At 43.8% G+C, this 14,053-nt stretch overlaps 1 protein-coding gene across 1 annotated transcript; it reads right to left on the bottom strand.

Annotated features, from left to right (window-relative positions):
• Nucleotides 1-2,328: 2,328 nt before the first annotated feature.
• Nucleotides 2,329-14,019, bottom strand: rps6 (ribosomal protein S6). Its single transcript, XM_043719103.1, has 6 exons — nucleotides 13,899-14,019; nucleotides 13,377-13,508; nucleotides 9,841-10,051; nucleotides 6,047-6,193; nucleotides 3,968-4,125; nucleotides 2,329-2,466 (listed from the first exon to the last, which is right to left on the bottom strand). The coding sequence occupies exons 1-6, from the start codon at nucleotides 13,902-13,904 to the stop codon at nucleotides 2,371-2,373; spliced, it is 750 nt and encodes a 249-aa protein (XP_043575038.1). The 5' UTR covers nucleotides 13,905-14,019; the 3' UTR covers nucleotides 2,329-2,370.
• Nucleotides 14,020-14,053: the final 34 nt, after the last annotated feature.

Genomic DNA, 14,053 nt, shown 5'->3' with positions numbered 1-14,053 from the left:
GCATTGAAATAAATTAAGTCTCATTTATCAGTCCTACCTTGTTCTCTGCTTTGTTCCTGCCTGACCTGTTTGACTTGCTCCCTTTCCCAACTGTACCAGTCTCAGGTTGATCACTTTCCTCACTATTTCCCTGGGCCCATGTCCTTACTAATTTAAATTCTCCCGAGCAGCTCTAGCAAATTTCCTTGCCAGTATATTAGACCTCGTCAGGTGCAATCCATCCTTCTTGTACAGGTCATTTCTACCGCAGAAGAGATTTCAATGATCCAAAAATATGAACCCTTCTCCCTCACACCAGCTCCTGAGCCATGCATTCATCTGGTCTCTCCTCCTATTTCTAATCTCACTGGCTCGTAGCACCGGGAGTAACCCAGGTATTACTACCCTAGAGGACCTCCTTTGTAAATTCCTGCCCAACATTCTATATTGTCCTTTCAGAATCTCATTCTTTTCCCTTCCTACCAATGTGAATGATGACGACCTGTTGGTCCATCCCCTTTGAAAACATTCTGCACTCTCTGAGACATCCTTGATTCTGGCACCAGGAAGGCAACACACCAGTCTGATTTTTCACTGCTGGCCGCAGAAAGGTCTGTGTCTCCAGTATCAGAGTCTCCAATTGCTTGGAACCAGACATACCCCTCATTAGAGTCTGTCTCAATCCCAAAACCTGGCTGTACATGCTACATTCACCTGAATTCATCACCCCCTACATTTTCCAAACAGCATATTTGTTTGTAATGGGGATAGCCACAGAAGATTCCTACCTACCCCTCCTGGAGTTAACCCATCTACCTGACTGTATCTGCAGCTCTTCTCCCTTCCTATGATTGCCATTCATCACACCCCTTAGCTATTATAAATTCCTCATTGCCTCTGCCACTCTGACCTATCCATGCGATCTGATAGGATTCACAACCAGACACTTCCTGCAGACATAATGGAAACTACCTGAACTTGTGCACCTGACAGGAAGAGCATATCCCAGTGAAAGGAACACAAAGACAATAGCTGGTACAAGTTGAAAGGGGTGCAGGAGCAAAGGGACCTGGTTGTGCAGTTGCAGTTTTTTGAAAGTGGCAAAAGGCAGAGAGTAATAAGTAAAGCATACAATACCCTTACCTCTTGTAATTGAGGTACTGAATACAAGAGTAAGGGAGTGATGCTGAGCTTGTGTAAAACATGTTCTGGGTGACATGGAGTTTGCAATGACAAGGATCTTGAGTTATGAGGGTAGATTGAAGAAGTTGGGACTGTTCTCCTTGGAGCAAAGGCCAAGGGGTAATCTGAACGAGGCGGGACTGATTTAACATGATGTGCAAACAAAAGGTTTTGTCAGTAAAGGGAATGAATACAAAGCAAATTTTCATGTACGACCTTTGTAGAATCAGATTCTGCAGAAAAGGTTAGCCTCTTCCTGTACTCAAGATTCTAGAGTGTGTTGATTGCCATTACTGCCGAAATGCAGCTCTCACTTACCTATAGCGATACCGATACTTATGACAGAACTTGCAGATAAAGCATGTCAATATACCCTGAATGTGTTGCTGCTGGTATAGCAGGCAATAAGTTAAATCCATGAAGAGCAAAACTCATATGTGGCTGTGTCTGCTTTAACGGCTTTACAATGTGGGAAGAGAAAAGAGAGGTTGGCCATTCAGCCCCTCAAACCTGCTCTGCCATTCATCACTATCACGGCTGATTATCAAACTCAACAGCGTCGTCCTGCTTCCCCCGCAGCCTCTGCTATATTTAGCCTAAGCTCGATGTCCAATTTGTTCTTGAAATGCTACAATGTTTTCACCATGACTGCTTTCTATGGTAATGAATTCCACAGGCTCACCAGTGAAGAAAATTTCCTCATCTCAATCCTGAACGGTTTACTCCAAATCCTTGCAGTGCAACACCTGGTTCCGAACTCTATCATCAGCAACATCTTTCCTGCACCCAGCCCCTCTAGTTTGGTTAGAATTTTAGCCGTTTCTATGAAATCTCCCAATCTCATTTTTCTGAACTACAGCATTGTAGGAGAATTGAATCGTATCGAATCTAAAATAAATAACAGCCTAACCATTTCAACTTCTCCTCATCCCACATTCCCACCAAACCAGCCCGCTAAACCTTTGCTGCACTCACTCTATAACAACAACACCTTTACACGAATAAGATGCACGGTGGCTCAGTGGTTAGCACTGCTGCCTCATAGCAGCAGGGATCCAGCTTCGATTCCATCCTTGGGCAACTTTGTGGAATTGGCATTTGCCCTGTGTCTGCGCAGGCTTCCTCCGGTATTTATATCTTTGAGATGTAAATAATGAATGCAGGGCATTTCAACAAAATCTCTTTATTTTGCCTATCCCACCAATATTTTTATTTTTGGCTAGATTCCGATTTTGATGTGGAGGCCCTCAATGAAGAAAGACGACGTCTCTTTGCAATCTGTTCCTGACGTTTCTCCTTAGCTTCCTGCAAATAAATTGAAACAGGTCTGATTAATACAATGCTTCTAATGTAGCTTACCCAATATTATCGCTGTTTACTGTGGAACACAGGAATTAGAAAAGGCAGTAGGCAATTCAGCCCTTGGAGCCCACTCTACCATTTAACATGATCACTGCTGATCTTATCCTGGTCTCAGCTCCACTCTCCTGCCTGTTCCTCATCGCCCTTTATCCCCCTTTTCATCAGAAACATATCAATTTCTTTCTTGAATCTGTTGATCGATTCTGCCTCCACTGCACTCTGGGGCAGTAAGTTCCATCCAGATTCACAACCCTCCGAGAAATGGTTTCTCTTCACCCCAGTTTTGAAGCTACCCCCCCTCTCAATCTGCATCTATAACCTCCTGATCGAGACTGTCCTACATAGGGGACACCTGTCTAATGTCCACCTCACCAACCCCCTTTTGCATTTTATATTCCTCAATCAGATTCCCCTTCCTTCTTTTGAACTCCACTAAGTACAAATCAAAGCTGTTCAATACCTCCTTGTACAACTGCCCTTCCATCCCTAGAATCCACCTGGGGAACCCCTCCCAACCCCGAACTGTTTCCAGTGCCACCATATCCTTCCCCAAGTAAGGAGACCAAAACTAAACACAATACTCCAGGTGTGGTCTCACCAATGCCTTATATCACTGTAACAACAGTTATTTACTTCCATAATTCAGTCCTTTTGTTGTGAATACGAGGACCCCATTTGCTTTTTTAACTGGATACTTTCTGTAGCAAGTTCTCTTTCAGCATACTTTTAATTAGTGTCCGTAATGTAAAAGAACATCTTAGTGTGACACAGACACTGAATGTAAGAATAAGATGGTATCAAAAATGGGATATGGGGTAGAAAAATCAGAAGCCTGAGAGGGGGAAAACTTTTAACAACAGTGTACACAATTGAGGGAATTTCAGGGATTAGGGTTAAAGGTTAGGAGCTTGGGGAATGGGAAAGCATGGCCAGTGTTTGAGAAAGCTTTTAGACAGGAGGCACTGTTCATGGTCTTAAACAGTCACAAGCTTTAAATGTACACAATTGCAGAAACTTGCAATCAAGGTCAACAGGGCCTTGGTGTGATTGAACAGGTTGTGGTGACCATGGAGTACAAGCAGCAGAACTTTGGATGAAATGAAGCTTACAGAATGTGGAGGAAAACATTAGGTTTGTGAAGATGACAAAGCTGTATGGATGGGGGACATCAGCGTCCCAGTCAATCTAAACCCCACAAATGTCTGCATCCCGAGAGGGAGGGAGGGAGGAGAGCGAGAGACACAGAGACAGAGAGGTCAGCACCCCAGTCAATCAATTTAAACCCCACGGAGGAGGATGGTAGTGAATTGCAATTCTTTAGGTCTGAACGTTTCTATTCTCAAAGAAACAATGTGACAGCTTTAACCAAAAAAGTGCAAGTGATCCGCACTGACATAACTAAACACAGCAATCCAAGTATTCCCTGATAATATAAATAACTAACCTTCATCCTCTTGGCCAGAAGCTTGGCATATTCAGCTGCTGCTTCCTTGTTCTTCTGAGTACGATGTTTCTTCAGGGCAATGCGTCTCCGCCTGTGTTGCAGAACTCGGGGAGTTACCAGACGCTGAATTTTGGGAGCTTTGGTTCTCGGCTTCTTACCTGGGAGTTGCAGATAAAATGCCAGAACGTACAAAATTAAAACTTAAGCAGCCTCAGCTGGCTTGATTAACTGACTTTAAATTCCTTCATCTGCAACGGTGGGATTGGAGTACACATCATCAATTCACTCTTGTAGGCTAGAATATGCAACACTAACTTCTGCACAAGTGCTGCCATCCAGATAAACATAACCTTTTAAAATGGAGTACTGCCTGACTGGAAACTAAGGTGGGTCAGCAAACAAAGGCGCAATGCTTTAAAACTGGGCTTGCAGCAAGTTAGTATGCAGTCTGAATCCTATCAGATGAGCTCAGGTTTGGAGGTTGGAGAGATCACTGAAATGATCAAGTCATGGCGGAAAACAGAACTGGGGAGGGGTTTCAGCAGCAGTAAAAACTGAAGCAGAGCTGAAGTTGGGGAACTTAACAGAAGGGGGAGCATACTGGAGACAGCAGAGATACAGAGTTGAGTGTTATCAGTATTAGAGGAGAAAGTGAGGTCTGCAGATGCTGGAGATCAGAGCTGAAAATGTGTTGCTGGAAAAGCGCAGCAGGTCAGGCAGCATCCAGGGAACAGGAGAATCGATGTTTCGGGCATAAGCCCTTCTGAAGGCCTGCTGCGCTTTTCCAGCAACACATTTTCAGCTGTTATCAGTATTAGCTTGCATGCAGAACAGCTGGTAATGAACAAAAGCTAAAAAAACTGCAGATGCTGTAAATTGGAGTTACTGCAAAAGCTCAGCAGGTCTGGCAGCATCTGAGGAAGGGTCACCAGACCTGAAACATTAACTCTCGATTTCTCTTCACAGATGCTGGAAGACTTGCTGAGTTTCTCCAGCAACTTGTTTTTGTTGTGTTAACGAATGATGCTATCAAGGGGCGCCATGTCAATTACAAATAGAAAGGGGGTGACAAACAAGTCTAGGGGCAAGGCCAGAAATAATGACCTGGCAGCAGGAGGAATGCCATTTCTGACAATGACTGAAGAAACAAGAATCAGATGGCTACAGTCCCATAATTCTAGACAATGGAGAGCAAGCACTGGAGAGGGATTATGTGGCCATTCAATATGCCAAAATCTGCAGAGAAATACAACAATGAAGAGTTTACCAGTCATGTCAAACAGAACGCAACTCCTCTGAGAGGGTCATGCAATTGTGGAACGCTTTGCTCTAAATGGAAGCAGAGGTGTTCAAATGATGTAAAGGCAGAGGTAGGTAGACTCTTGTTAGACAAGGGAACCAAAGGTTATCGGGGTGGATTAGAATGTGAAACTTGAAACATCAACAAATTAGCCATGTTTCTACTGGCGATTAAGCAGACTCAAGAAGCCAAATGGTTTATTTCTGCTCTTATTTTAAATTGCCATATGTAATGGTTAACTTTAACTACTGTGGCAGAATCCAAACTGGAAGAGTGTAAATACAAAGCTGCAGGAAAGAGAATTGCATTTAGCACCCATTTCCAATTAACCTTGAGAAAGTGATGAACCAGCACTTGAAAGAAGTGGGTGCTTTCAGAGGTTGGTTCAGATTTAATCACATCGTTCTAGATCCAGCATCATTCAGGTCATTCTGCTATAATACACGTTTTGTTAATGCAAATTCACTATAATACGATAGATGTTTTGGGTTCACTGTTTCTAAAGCCCTATTTTTTAAAAGAGTATATTGGTTATAATGCGATTCGGGCCCCATTACTTCAAATGGTGCTACTTTACACGATTTTCTTCCAATACAGAATTGCGCGAGAACAGAACTTCTGTGTGAAAGCAGAACAGACTGTCCAGGCCAGACTAGGGAAGGAAGCAAACTACTTCACCTCGAAGATTTTAACAGGTTTTATGGCAATCTTGTTGGGAGTTAGTTTGGAGAAATGGGGTAGGAATTTACTGTTCCAGAATTGTAGGAAAATGTACACACCTTCTTTGCTGAGAGGTCTCCTTACAACATACTGGCGTACATCATCTTCCTTGGACAGGTTGAACAGTTTACGGATTTTGCTCGCCCTTTTTGGCCCAAGACGGCGGGGCACAGTATTGTCTGTCAGTCCCGGGATGTCCTTTTCACCTATTCAGAAAGAGAATATTCAGATTGTCATACAGTGGAACATCGATTATCCAAACATGATCGCAAGGTCCCAATGCTTGGGTAAACCGTGTTATCCAGCATCGATTATCTGAACATTCCATTATCCGAACAAAATACTCCCTGCCTGTGTCGTTTGGATAATTGAGGTTCCTCAGTATGGTTAAATCTATTTCCATACAGATGTGCAATGCTCCCCCTGCATTACTAGGCCAAACACTTGGTTTCTGCAGAAACCTATTTCCCTCCTTTTCTTGTTAAGTCCCTCAATTTTTTTTTGCTGAAAGTTTTCCCACGTAATTGATTCCTCACGTTTTTTAATCAGCAAATTTTCTGGAATGATGAATAATTCAAACTCAGGGACAAGCAGATATCACAATCAAAGCCTATCTACTACTGCAAGATGTCCATGTTAACACAGCAACGGCATTTATTACTGGATAGTAGACGGTAGTGGGATTCTGGTGACATTCTCTTAACCACAATGACAAATCACCTCACCAACGTCTTGAGACAAAACCAGGGACGACAGACTATTTACTCATGTCAGCCATTCATTCCCACGGAGAGTACAGTATATGATAAACTTTGCAGTAACACCTTCTGCAATGAGACTCTTACTTCATGCTGTTGGTTATAACATCAGCTGCAGTGATTAGAATTATGAACGCTATATAAAATATCATACAAACTACATCATTCTGCTAGCTGACTGGCCAACGATGAAGAAATTACATGCTTCTAAACCAGAGACTCCCATCATATTATCTGATTCAAACACAAGCTGAATTCATCTAATTTAACCGCACCAGCTGTCAAATCTTTTCAGCACCACGATTTCAAGGCAGACTTCCATTACTGTACTCGTAAGTATGAGCTGAACTCAGGTAAGCTGTGATGAACTAGTTTTTGCATTTCAAAGCCAAAACCAAAAGCCCAAGTTCATGCTGCAGAGTAAAACCTAAGACTGACAGCTGTAACAAATAAGGGGTGGTCAACCTGCCTTTCAAAAGTATGATGTGCACTTGTGGGATTACTATAGGGGGAAAACGTACTGCCAGTACAGAGAGTCAGGATGATACAATAAAGATAGAAATATTCTCGTAACCATAAATTCAAGAACATTGGCCATAACACCAATGTCAGGGAGACCTCTTCAATATTATATCCCAAAGCACAAGAGTTTGGATAAGACAGCAGTATTCAAACTTTCAGCTTTGGACAAAGGGGAGAAAAGTAAGAGGAAATGACAAAAAGGAAAGGTGGTCTGATGGAAAATATATTACAACCGTAGTGTTAAAATAGTGCCCATCACTTTAAAATATCCAAATGGCGAGGTGATGCAATAACAGTAATGCAAAAAATGGCTGAAGTTCACAAAATATCTTTCAAGTCCACCATTTTATCAAACTAAGTCCAGTTTGTTAGGAGAAAGGGAGGACTGCAGATGTTGGATATCAGGAGTTGAGAGTGTGGCGCTGGAAATGCACAGCAGGTCAGGCAGCATCTGAGAAGCAGGAGAATCAACGTTTCGGGCATATGCCCTTCACCAGGCCTCCACTACTGAAGGAGGGCTTTTGGCCAAAACGTTGATTCTCCTGCTCATCAGATGCTGCCTGACCTACTATGCTTTTCCAGCGCCACACTCTCAACTCACTCCAGTTTGTTAGACTTCTCCCATTTTTAATTGGATTTTCCCCATAGGGTACCTTTAGGACAAATTTAATTGCTGATTCTCTGGGAGAACTTTAATTAATAAGCACTTATTTGTAGACCAAGACAACTTGCCCGCACTTATACAGGAAGCAAACAATTTTAATGCCGTTGTTTTATACCAGCTATCATGAATGGCAGGTAAACCATGATTTGTGAATTTTTAGTTACAGACTGCTAATAGGACTACTGTACTTGTGACAGAACCATCATACCCAATCTAGCACAATTAGGAGAGACAGAAGTGGTCACACAAGTGTACAGTAGAACCCTTGTACCCACGGATTCTGTTTCGAGTTTCGGTTATCTGCAGTTTACCATGGCCTGGAAATATCACATGGAACACTCCAGAAATAATTCCAGGGGTTGCCAGAAAGGTAAGTTTCCCATTGAAATGGAAAGGTTCGCTACTATCTGCAGTTTCAGGCATCCACAGTAGATCTTGCAACATATCACCTGTGGATATGGAGGGACACCTGTAATTAATTTCTCAGTCCTGGATATCAGCACACTACACCTCATAAAACCTTTAAAAGGACTTGGGTTATATCACTAACAACCAACCTGTTAACAAGATAGTTACGCAAGTTACAAAGAACACAATTCAGAAGTAGTCATGCCAGACTTGAAACATCAATGTCTCTCTCTCGCTCCTCATAAGCTGCCAGACCTGCTGAGTTTCTATAGTGTTTTGTTTATATTGCACAGAACCCAAGGACTTGCAGAAAGGCCTGGTCTACAAGAATCAGAAAGACCACAACATTACCACAGCAATTTTCTGTTTACACACTTTTGAATCAGTTCATTGGGAAGGCTAGTTGGAACAAGAGAAACCATATCAACAATTTCAAAAACAGTTGACCAAAATTTGAAATACAGCATAAGTTTTTCAATTTTTAATTAAAAGGCACTTATCTTAGCAGCAGCCCAAAGACATATTAGTCAACAAAATGTACCCAGCATGGAAAAAGAACTTTCGATGCAACTCGTCCATGCCGACCAGATATCCTAAATAAAGCCAGTCCCATTTGCCAGCACTCGGCCCATATCCCTCTAAACCCTTCCTATTCAAATATCCATCCAGATGCTTTTTAAATCTTGTAATTGTACCAGCCTCCACCACTTCCTCTGGCAGCTCAGTCCATACATGTATCACTCTCTGTGTGAAAAAGGCGCCCCTCAGGTCACTTTTAAATCTTTCCCCACTCATGCTAAACCTATGCTCTATACTTTTAGATTCCCCAACCCCAGGGAAAAGACCTTGTCTGTTTACCCTATCAATGCCCATCATAATTTTGTAAACCTCTATTAAGGTCATCCCTCAGCCTCTGGTGCTCCAGGGAAAACAGCCCCAGCCTATTCAACCTCTCCCTATAGCTCAAACCCTCTATCCCTGGCAACACCCGTCTAAAACATATTGAAGGATATGCCAGAAAATATTAATAAATATTGAACCAACTAATGGAACAAGATAGATCAAAGCTTAAAGGAGTTTCCACATCAAAATAAAAAAATGAGACATCACACAAGTGTCAATGACAAATTTCTCAAAATGCAACCACATATAGCAGGGTTACAAGAAAGATTTTGTGCCCGTCTTTTCCTCTCCCTGAACTAATCTCAGCATCATTGCCCCCGACTGAGATCACCGATTCCACTGCATCAAAGTGACAATCACCTAGTCAGTTGTGGCTTATTATACAACTTGAATTGCATTATATTTGTGGGGAAGTGAGATTTTAGCTGAACTAACACATCAAACAGAAAGTGAAAAGGATCAAGCTGTGAGATAACTATTTTAGCAAGTTCCAAAATTTTTTATTGTATGTGGTATATATAAGTTTAGGGAGCAAATTCATTATTCACAATCACAACAAAACCTTCTCAATCTATAGTACTAACTGACTTTCACTCACCTTTCTTAATAATAACTAAGTTCAGGACACTAAGGTTGGCATCAACAATGCACCCACGGACAGATTTCCGTTTGCGTTCGCCAGATCTCCTCGGACGATAGCATGAGTGCCCTTTGCTGAGTAGCAGACGGACACGGCCGTTAGTCAAGACGCCCTGTTTCATGGGGAATCCCTGCTTATCGTTGCCACCACTGATGCGCACAACATATCCCTGGAATAAAAAAATTTCCAACTTAAAACAAGAATCAACTTTGGCAGCACCCTTCACACCCACAGAGCATTCAAAAGCACTTCACAATCAATAAAATCCCTTTGAAATGCAGTCAGTTTTGGAAACAATAAGGACCCACAAACATATGAATGACTTTTTCAATAATGTTTGTTGAGGTATAAATATTAGTCAGAACCCAGGGGACACCTAAACTGCTTAAAAATTCAAGGGAGCATTAGGTCCACCTTAGGGACAGAAATGCTTTCATCCTCAACCCAATCTCCTCCCATGGTCGACATCATTGTGAAGGGTTCTCTCCAAGTATTGTCACTCACTTTTAAATACACTATCATCTCCTTTTAAAAAAACAGCCACTGACCCTCTCTAGGCTCTCAAACTACTATACCATCTTCAAGCTCCCTTTCTTTTCAAGTCCTCAGACATGCTGTCACTTTGTAGATCTTTTCCCATGTCATACAGAAGAACTTCATCCTTGAATCAAGCATTCCACCCCCCACAACAATTTTCGCTTAATGGTAACCCTCAAAAGGCTGATGCTAGGTGGAATTTAGTGATGATAATGCCATTGAATGATGTGGAGATGCTGCTCTTTACACAGCAGTGGCATGGTGCAAATGTTACCTGCCACTTGTCAGGTCAAATCTGGATGTTGTCTCAATTTTGCTGAACATATGCACAGACTGCTTCAGCATCCGAAGAGTTGTGAATGGTTCTGAATATTGTGAAATCAGTAAGCATACCCATTTTTGACATTATGATGGAATGAAAGTTATCAATGAAGCAGCTAAAGTTTGCTCACAGGCAACCTGTCTCCTATTCTCCACTGCTGTTACATTATTAGATGACTTATCCAAGATTGGATGAATAGAAACTTTCTATCCAACACCAGGAAGTCAGAGCTATTGTATTTTTCTATTCCTTTTATTACCAAGTCTGTAAGCAATCTTGGTGTGATCCGGAGACGAATTTCTGGCATCATTTATGAGCCATCTCAAAGACTCTTTATTCTGAACTCTACTTTTGCTCCATGATGCATTCAGACAGGTACATGAATAGGAAAGGTTTAGAGGGATATAGGCCAAGTGCAAGCCAGTGGGACCAGTTTAGTTTGGGAAACTTGTTTGGTGTGGACAAATGGGACCAAAGGGTCTGTATCCATGCTGTATGGCTGTCTCAGCTCATCCAAACATGAAACATGCTTCTGTTACCTTTGCTCTGGTCTCACACATTCTACCCTCTGCAAGCGTTAGCTTGTACCAAGTCCCTTCCTTTGTCACCCTATGTTGATGAATTAAAGCGGCTGAGCAATATTTTAAAATTCTCACAGTTGTTTTCAAATCTGTGCCATGGTCTAACATCTCTGTATCTCAAATCCCCTCCGCCCCACAACCCCGTGACATATTGTTTTTCTAAATCTTAATCATTCCAGTCATAAATACTCCACCAGCAGCAGCCATTCCTTCAATTGCCGAGACAAGCGGTGAAAATCCCTTCTCACCTCACTTTCCTCCTTTAAGACTGTATACCACTTTGACCAAGCGTTTGTTCACCTGACCCACTACCTGAAGTGGCTATATCAAAGCTTGTTTCACATGGCCCCACGAAGGATCTTCAAATGTTCCAATATGCTGAAGTCATATCAATAACCAATTTGAAAGTTGTTGACACTGCTGCATTGTCACAGCATTAAGTGCTAGCAGAGATTACCTGAAACCTCTGTAGATGAACTTGAGCCAACAACTTTCCTAATCAGAGATAAATTAACTGAAGAAAGTGAGGACTGAGATGCTGGAGAGAGAGTGTAGTGCTGGAGAAGCACAGCAGGTCAGGCAGGCAGCATCAATGTTTCGGGCATAAGCCTTTCATCAGGAATGAGGCCTGTGGGCTGGGGTGGGGTGGTGGTGGCGGCAGGAAGGTAGCTGAGAATGCAAAAGGTAACCCCTCTCGGCCCCTGGCCCACAGGCCTCTTGGAAGGGCTTATGCCCGAAACATTGATTCTCCTACTCCTCAGATAAATTAACTGAACTCTGCTTATGTATAGTTACATAGACACAATGCTAAAATATTCCAGTGCCTCTCCTGGTCTCAAGATACATGACAGAATTACCGTTGTTTTGCCTCCTTCTTCACTAAAGTAGTACATTGCAGAAAATTCAAACGTACCCCATAAGATGCAAAAGCAATAACATACTTATACCTCACCAAACAGATTTATGCTGAGCATAGGGACTGAGATTCCCTACAAAGCAGACCTCCAGCCTTACAGCAAGCATAAAGACAGCTGGTCAAAGACTTATGTTGTGAGAGCATGACCATACAGGACCAGAAATCATGGGAAAGAATATCACCTTTTCATTGTTGTAAATCCTGACAAATTTAAAACTACACATTAGTCACCGCAGAACAGAATGTCAAAATTAGACAAAACATGCTTTAGGCTGACGGGTGACCTTATAGAAGTTCATAAAATTATGAGGGACATTGATAGAGTGAATAGATAAGGTCTTTCCCATGGTGCAGGGTGGAGTCCAGAACCAGAGGGCATAGGTTTAGGGTGAGAGGGGAAAAATTTAAAAGGGACCTAAGGGGCAACTTCCACATGCAGAGGGAGGGTGGTGAGTGTATGGAATGAGCTGCCAAAGTGGCGAAGGCTGGTACAATTACAACATTTAAAAGGCAAGTGCTGGCAAATGGGACTAGATTAGGTTAGGTTAGGATATCTGGTCGGCAAGGACGAATTGGATCAAAGGATCTGTTTCCTTGCTTTTCTATGACAGTACGCTATCCAAGAATGCCACTCCAAAAGACCGTGAAGTGGAAAAGATGACATCCCACCTCAGATGTTACCTGGGTAGCATGGTTATTCAGTGGTTCGCATTGCTGCCTCACAGCACCAGAGAGCTGGGTTCAATTCCACCCTCAGATGACTGCATGTGTGGAGTGCGCACATTCTCCCCATGTCTGCATGCGTTTCCTCCCACAATCCAAAGACGTGCAGGTTAGGTGGACTGGCCATGGCAAACGCCTGGTTACAAGGACAGGATAGGGGGTGTGGGTCTGAGTGGGGTGCCCTTCAGTGGGTCGGTGTGGACCCGGTGGGCTGAATGGCCTTTTTCAACACCGCAGGGATTCTGTGGTAGGTTTGGAGGCAGAAAGGCTCGAAAGGGAACGCCTGCACTATGTGAAGGCTTCGATATACAAGTTGTCCACACAGGACGGTTTGCCCACCTGGGTGATGTTTTAATGAAAACAATAAATACATTGAGTTCCCAGGAAACAGACACAATAGTTTACAATAGCTCACCTTCCATTCGTCTCCAAGACAGTCCGCAGCGACCTCGGTGGCCATGCGTTTCTCATAGAAAGTCCGCAGCTTGCGCTCATCGTCCACTTCGATAAGTTTCTGGCAGCCAGTGGCTGGGAAGGAGATGTTGAGCTGGAAAAGTGAGAACACTCGCTTTAATTTGGGGGGAAAACGTGGACGTGGACAAGAAACCTCCCCTCCCCTGAGCTTCAGTCTCCGGGCTCTCCTCCCTCCACTAGCGGCGAGTACCTCAGCCCAAGTCAAGCCCACCCGACCTCTCCCCCCCCCGCCGACCCAGCACCTCCTGAGCGAGGCCTGAGGCCTGCGGCCGCCTGCCGCATCCCGCTCCGGAGCCAAAGGCGCAGGCCCCATCTCAATCCGGCGCCATCGGGTACGAGGGCAGCCGGCAAGGACGGGCTCAGGGCCCGGGCCGGCCGCACGGAGGCTGCGGCTGTAAGGGGAGCCGGTATTGCGAGGCAGGAGAGCGGCCGATGGCCGGCAGCGAGCTCGGGGGCCCCTCACCTTCATAGCGGATCAGCAGCGACCACTCCACCGCTGCCCGGGGAAAGAGACCGGATATCCGGCTCCGCGGAGCCTCATCCCCGGCTGATGTCGCGAGAACGGGCAGCGCGCGAGAGGAGAGGGGAGCGCGCGCGAGGGGTTGAGGGGGGGAAGCG

This window comes from Chiloscyllium plagiosum, chromosome 2, assembly GCF_004010195.1.
Source record: "Chiloscyllium plagiosum isolate BGI_BamShark_2017 chromosome 2, ASM401019v2, whole genome shotgun sequence".
NCBI classification, from domain to species: Eukaryota; Metazoa; Chordata; class Chondrichthyes; order Orectolobiformes; family Hemiscylliidae; genus Chiloscyllium; species Chiloscyllium plagiosum.
This window is presented reverse-complemented; position numbering and strand designations above follow the sequence as displayed.